This window comes from Harmonia axyridis, chromosome 4, assembly GCF_914767665.1.
Source record: "Harmonia axyridis chromosome 4, icHarAxyr1.1, whole genome shotgun sequence".
In the NCBI taxonomy this organism is placed as follows: Eukaryota; Metazoa; Arthropoda; class Insecta; order Coleoptera; family Coccinellidae; genus Harmonia; species Harmonia axyridis.
In genome coordinates, this window is record NC_059504.1 from 44,551,529 (window position 1) to 44,558,913 (window position 7,385).

Consider the following 7,385-nt stretch of genomic DNA (forward strand, 5'->3'; position numbering starts at 1 on the left):
ACATTGTGTATTTGACGTTTTTCGTTTTTGTCACTTTGACATTGATAAGGAAGGTACCTACATCGTTTTGCATATCGACTCTATCCATAGAGTAATAAACATGTTATTCTGAGACTTATTTCACTTGTTTTTCAGCTCTTAGGACACGTTTGGCAAAACCTTACTTGTTAAATAAGCAAGGTGTTCTTATTTGATCTCATGAAATAGTTTCGTCGAATAGTACCTACTTGAGAAAAAATTGTTCTGAACAATATTATAGCGGTTTTATTCAAGTTCAACAAGTTAAACATTGATTACTTTCAGATATCTTAAGAGAAATCATAAAGTAATCAATGTTTAAATTTCAATAAATGTTTAGGCAAATGGTGCAACTGGCCATTAGTGTTTGAATATTATACAAGTACCTTGATGAGTTTTTTGAACTTTTTTGATTGGAAAATTGAATAGGTAATAATATTTTTGAATGGTAATTTATTCAAAAAAATTCGAATGAATGAAATTTTAACGCCAACCGCCGAATTTCGAAAATTCTAAATAGTAACGACAAGTAACAACACTTGTTTAAAAATGTATAATAAATAAGTATAATCAAAAAAATTGTCGATTATAAAAAAATTGTCGATTATGAAAAAATTAGTCATCTAGCGGCTGGTATCTCTCATAGTAAGGAAGAAAGAAAAATGGCCGTCGTTTCTCATTGGGTGGTTCAACGACGTTTCTCTTGATCTTCAACACCTCCGGAAAACCATGCATCATAACGGAATAATACTGTTGTTTGAAGTGATTTGTCGGATAATAAGCAGCTTTCAACTCTCCATCCACTTCGTACAACTTTGTATCAATGTACTTCTGCTCTAAGACACCCGACAATATCATCCTCTTCACGATCTGGAAAATACATCAAAAATTCTACTTCGAATTTCCTTCATTTTAATCATTTTCACCAGGGTTGCCAGACTAGCGCTTTTGAAGTGACTACCCCGTATCACCTATTTGACACCTTCATCAACTACCAATCTGAACATTTCCAGTATCAGTAAAATGATCAGAAAAATCAGTTCTGCAGTATTATACTGAATGGATAAAACTCGTACAGAATCATTTCTCACAGTTCAGACTGTGCACAATGATTCTGCACAGTAACTTGGGTCTAAAAAATCGCGCCTCTAAAAAGTAGTTGCTACATATTGTCACCAAAGATCATTTTACATAGGCGTACAACTTTGCTTCCACCGTTTCTACCGAAAAGCGAGGCTTTATTGTAAAAAAAAAAATGGTTATATATTCATGATTTAAAGTATTGTCCATCACTAGCAGCTACTTTCTCCCATCTTTAGATCCAATTTTTTACTTCTTCATAGGATCGGAAGTGCTGGTCAGCCAGGCCGTAGGCCATTGATCGAAACAAGTGATAGTCCGTGGGAGCAACGTCTGGAGAATACGGCGAGTGGAATAGGACTTCCCATTTCAACGATTCCAAGAATGTTTTGACCACTTTTGCAAGATAGGGTCGAGCATTGTCATGCTATAAAATTATTTCATCATGTCTCGCGTCGTATTGGAACCGGGAATATTCGGTTTGACCGTCGACGTGGAAGCATGGATTGGATATCCCTATGATTTTCTGCGCTTGGGATTATCGTTATGAACCTATTTTTCGTCTCCAATCACAATGCGATGCAGAAATCGCTTCCGTCTTTGCCTTGCAAGCAGCTGCTCACAAGCAAACAAACCTCATTCAACATCTCTCGGCATCAACTTGTACGGCACCCAATTTCCTTGTTTCTGAATCATTCCCATGACTTTCAGGCGTTTTGAAATGACTTGTTGCGTCACTTCCAATGATCCTGCAAATTCTTGTTGCGTTTTACACGAATCTTGATCAAGTAATGCCTCCAATTCTGCATCTTCGAAAACCTTCTCTCTCCCCCCGCCATGCTGGTCTTCGACGTCAAAATCACCGTTCTTGAAGCGTTGAAACCACTCTCGGCACGTTCTTTCATCAATAACGGCCTTACCATAGGTATTTGAGAGCATTCGATGAGCCTCAACCACAGATTTCTTCATATTAAAACTGAATATTAAAACCTCCCGAGAATGACGAGAATTTGGCTCGTAAGTTGACATGTTTAATCGAGGATAACTTTATGATGCAGGCACAAATCGACTAATATTTCGATGGCGTTATGTTCACAAAAACCTAAGCTAATTGTACGATCTATTTATTTCGACTACCACGTCCGGCAACAGCCACCTATTGCAAAACGGCTGGCGGAAGAAAAGTTGTACAACTTAAAATAAATCAATTCGACTTGGTCGTTTCAATTTATATTTATTTGAAGTTGACTGGTTATTCACAATCGTAGAAAGAGTAGGTATAGTGTGCAACAGGTGCGAAGACCACATTTTTTCTTCGAGTGGTTGAATCAAACTTCCACAATCGTAAGAAATATTCGTATTTTTCGTGAATATATTATTATCTCTGAACTCCGATTAGGATTAATTTTCGCCAAGTCTGGCAACCTCGCATTTTCCACCCGGATCATACCTTCAGAGACTTCGGACCGAAGGGGTTTCCATAGAAGAAAAACAAGCGCATCTGATAGGGTTTCTTGAGCGTGTCGAGAATACAGGCTATTCCATCATCGCCTATCCTATTATAACTGATGTTGAGGAATTTGAGTCTTGAGTAGCACATTCCGAAACTGAGTGCTCTGTGAAAATGAATCGTAAACATTATTAATTTCATCGTGGAGATATTATTTCCTGTCAGTTGGCCGTTTGACAGCTGACGTACTCTTTCATTGCATGTGACGTTTCAGTTCGATCAGAACGTTTTTATATTTGCTCGAATATCGGTTTTCATCACATACAAAAATGACAGATTCCTCGAAGCATTTTGAGAAAAAATTCCTATAAAAATGAACTCGCAAACGCTTTTGTTTTCATCATGTGAATGCAAATCTACAGGGTGATATTTTTTCTGGAATAGTGCCCGCTTCTTCCTCCAGAACTTTTTTTGATGGACCCCTAGTAGTTTAGAAAAATGTAAAAAGAAACTTCGGACCAGCACTACACTTTTTGATTTCTTGTAGTTTTGCCGTATTTGCTATCGATTTCGAGACAAAAATTTCGAACAACATTCTCTAGAAATCCTCAGGAAAATCAAATTTATTATAATGATCCGGTTATTGGGTAAGCAGTGATAAAAAAATTAACCATAAGTTTTGATACCTATTTACCCAATCGGTAGCGAAGATTGATATAAAGATTCGATAAACTGGTTTAACCATCTCAAAAAGGTAAGACTACAATAAACACCCCGTATCTCGAAAACAAAGCGCTAGTGGGCTCATGTTTATAGGATTGTTTTGTCTTGAAATTATCCAAGAAATTACTCATTTTAGGACACCCTGTATATTAATGTTTCCCACGATTATGATAAAACGCCTTTTTTGCAAAATGAACGTTATATAGGCGAACAACTTTGTTTCCGCCGTTTTTTTTTCGAAATTCGAGGCTTTATTGTAAAAAACTGTTTATACATTTATGATTCAAAGTATTGTCGATCGCTGGCCACTACTTTCTTCCATCTTTCGGGCAGCGTACGATTCCCGCGTTGAAAAAATTGGTCATCTTTTGAAGCTATCCACGAATCGATCCAATTTTTTACTTCTTCATAAGTCCGGAAGTGCTGGTCAACCAGGCCATGTATGTGCCATTAATCGAAACAAGTGATAGTCCAAGGGAGCAACGTCTGGAGAATACGACAGTTCTGGTAGGAGTAGTAGGACTTTAATTTCAACGTTTCCGAGTATGTCTTAACCTTCGCAACATGGGGTTGAGCATTGTCATGCTGTAAAATCACTTTCTCTTGTCTCTCGTTGTATTGCGACCGTTTGTCTTTCAATGCTCGGCTCAAACGCATTAATTGAGTTCGATAACGATCGCCTGTGATTGTTTCAGTGGTTTTAACGACTCATAATACACTACGCAGATCTGGTCCCACCAAATACTAAGCATGACCTTGGAACCGTAAATATTCGGTTTGGCCGTCGACGTGGAAGCATGACCGGGATATCCCCCATGATTTTCTGCGCTTGGGATTATCCTAATGAACCCATTTTTAGTCACAGTCACAATGCGATTCAGATATTCCGTCTTTGCCTTGCAAGCAACTGTTCACAAGCAAACAAACGCCGTTCAACATCTTTCGGCTTCAACTCGTACTGCACCCAATTTCCTTGTTTCTAAATCATTCCCATGACTTTCAAGCGTTCTGAAATGGCTTGTTGCGTCACTCCGAATGATCTTACATTCTTGTAGGGATTGACACGAGTCTTGATCAAGTAATGCTTCCAATTCTGCATCTTCGAAAACCTTCTCTCTTTGCACGTTTCATCACTAATAGCGGTCCCACCATAGGTATTTGAGAGCATTCGATGAGACTCGGCCTTAGACTTCTTCATATTAAAAAAGAAAATTAAAACCTCCCACAAATGACGAGAATTTGGCTCGTAAGCTGACATGTTTAATCGAGAATAACTTCATGAGGCAGACACAAAATCTTCTTCTTCATATTAAAGAAGAAAATTAAAACCTCCCACAAATGACGAGAATTTGGCTCGTAAGCTGACATGTTTAATCGAGAATAACTTCATGAGGCAGACACAAAATCGACTAATATTTCGATGGCGTTATATTCACAGATTCCTAAGCTTAGGCCCAGTTTCACCAAACAGCACTTGATCCCAGATTGATTAAACTCCGCCTGTTACTAAAGTAGGCTTAACAGTGTTTTCTGTTTCACCATGCATCAACCCGTCCGAAGATGATCGCGATTAACCAAATCGCGATTAAATAGTCAAACCATTTGGCAACGTTGTGAACAAAAAGTTATATAGTGTTCTGTATCGTATTAGCAGTGATGACCACCATTGGCGCTAGGTGTCAGGTGTCATTCATTCATAACTCATAAAATTTCAAATCATTTGTCATCTTGTAAACAAAAAACAAAGTTAATTTTTGCCGAAAATGTCGAGTGTCGGAAACTTGCAGAAGTTAAAAAGAAATTATCCCATTTCACAAAACCACACATTCTGAAAAAAAACTATATAAGTAATTTTATTAACTTATTTATTTTTATTAACAAGTTTAACTGCTTCTTAAATAATATTTCAATCAAACATATCAATAAATTATTCTTCGCAATAAATTTCATAAAACACAAAAACAAAGTTTACGTGTATTTTAAATGGGAAATATTGAGCCTATACATATAGTCATATTTTGATAAAGTTTACCCAAAAATTAGAAATTTCCGGAAAAATAATTACATAGACAAGAGTTCCATACTGATAAATAATTATTAATCTCAACTTGAAAGGTTATAATCCTCCAAAAATGGCCGATTGGTGCTAAATCGCGATTGGTCGATTAAATGGCGCTTTGGAGTGTGGTGAAACGCTACATTACATTAATCGTGATCTAAGGCCTCACTTAAGAGCCAAGTCAAAATTAAAGCATTTGGTGAAACTGGGCCTTATTGTATAACATCTACGATCTATTTATTTCGACTACCACTTATCGATATAGCCATCTTTTGCAAAACGGCGGAAGCAAAGTTGTACACCTAATATTTATGCGTCAATTAAAACTTTTTCTTTTAAACACCTAGCTAAAGCTAAAACAGCCTGACTTTAAATCATTAAATAATCAACTGAAAATTCGCACAGTGAAAACAGAACTGCTTGACCAAATATTAAGATGATTCCTTACAAACCAAAAAGATAATATACCTAAACACTGTCAAACAAAAAAAAAGGTCGTCCTGTTCTGATTCCATCAACAATAAATCAGAACATTTTCCTAATCAGTTATGCCTCGTCTATATTCAGATTTGGTATTCACAGACCCTGATGTTGCAGTAATATCAGAAATATCGGAAAGGAAATTTCTCACCTTGCTCCATGATCAGAAATTTGGTTGTGACTCACATCCAATCCCTGCAATGGAGGCTTTTCTGACAACCATTTGGCTAGTATTTTCATACCATAAGATCCTATCCTGTTGCAAGCTAAATTCAACAATTTTAGTGATGTATTATACATCATCCCATTCATCAACTTCTCTACATCGTGTCCATCTAGTTCACATTTTTCCATATGTAATTCTGTCAATATTTTATTGACCTTAACAGAAAATAATTCAAACACCTCATAATTCATGTATAACTACCTCAAGAAAAAGACCGACGTTCTTTGCCAGCCACGATGGATTCAGTATTTCATATTCAGATTTCGGTAAAACTCTGGAAATATCCAAAACCTTCAAGTTGCTTTTTTTGGTCGTTTCTAATATTGCATCGATACTGGGTAAGACTTGATCGGTATCGCCCAACTCTACTAGCTCTAGGGTAGGTAAACTCTCAATCAGCTTAGCAACATACTCTCCACCCTAAAGAATCAACAAAATAATTGACATTATAATGCTAAGTATAGTGTAACACTTTTTTCCCGAACTTGTTCCCAGTCAGTCTCAATGTTCTCAATCGCATATTTTTGGACGTCCTGTACAGCTCCGAGAGAGCTAAATATGACAAGTCGTTGAAGATTAGATTCAGATCAACCAAAGTATTTTTGTACTCAAAATAATTTTCAACTAGGATCTGAACCCCAACATCACCTATGTTGTTGTAACACAAATCTAGGCTGATAATTTCTAGATGGTCTCGTAGAAACAATGAAACGGCCAGCATATCCATATGGGACAGACGCTGACTGAAATAAATGACTTTTATTTGGGGTAAAAAAGAAACTTTATGCTTACCCTATTCTTTGGTAAAGTTCTTTACCCCTGAGCCGCAAATGTTTTGTACCATCAGAATTTTTCTCGCAAAATAAGAGGAAGAAATCTTCAGTAAATTTGAAACCCTTATTGGGCAATATCACCATCTCTGCAGAAGACATTGTCATTGTTGTTGGGAGGATTTCAGAGATTTATGAAATTATTTGAAATATATGTCAAATAAGACAGGATTAAATACGGAACGGACAGAGACAACAACATTGTGAAACGGACAAATTCTCCACAAAGTTTGTACTTTTCCTCTTGAATTCTTTGGCCGATTTTAGCAATCATTTTCTTTAATTGTAGCATATTCCTCGGGAATATAACTGTTCAAATGCCGTTCTCATTTGCTCCCTTTTTTGTTATACGTTTATTGTAAAAATCTGGTTATACATTTATGATTCAAAGTATTGTCCATCGCTGGCCACTACTTTCTCCCATCTTTCGGGCCGCGTACGAATCCCGCGTTGAAAAAACTTGTCATCTTTTGAAGCGATTCACTAATCGATGCAATTTTTTACTTGTTCATTGAACCG

The 7,385-nt window shown here is 36.7% G+C and overlaps 1 protein-coding gene across 1 annotated transcript; it reads right to left on the reverse strand.

Annotated features, from left to right (window-relative positions):
* Positions 1 to 607: 607 nt before the first annotated feature.
* Positions 608 to 7,041, reverse strand: LOC123677977 (leucine-rich repeat-containing protein 34-like). The gene is made up of 6 exons (XM_045614734.1): positions 6,829 to 7,041; positions 6,509 to 6,779; positions 6,238 to 6,456; positions 5,962 to 6,191; positions 2,549 to 2,714; positions 608 to 888 (listed from the first exon to the last, which is right to left on the reverse strand). Exons 1-6 carry the CDS (start codon positions 6,972 to 6,974, stop codon positions 634 to 636), a joined length of 1,287 nt encoding a protein of 428 aa, XP_045470690.1. The 5' UTR covers positions 6,975 to 7,041; the 3' UTR covers positions 608 to 633.
* Positions 7,042 to 7,385: the final 344 nt, after the last annotated feature.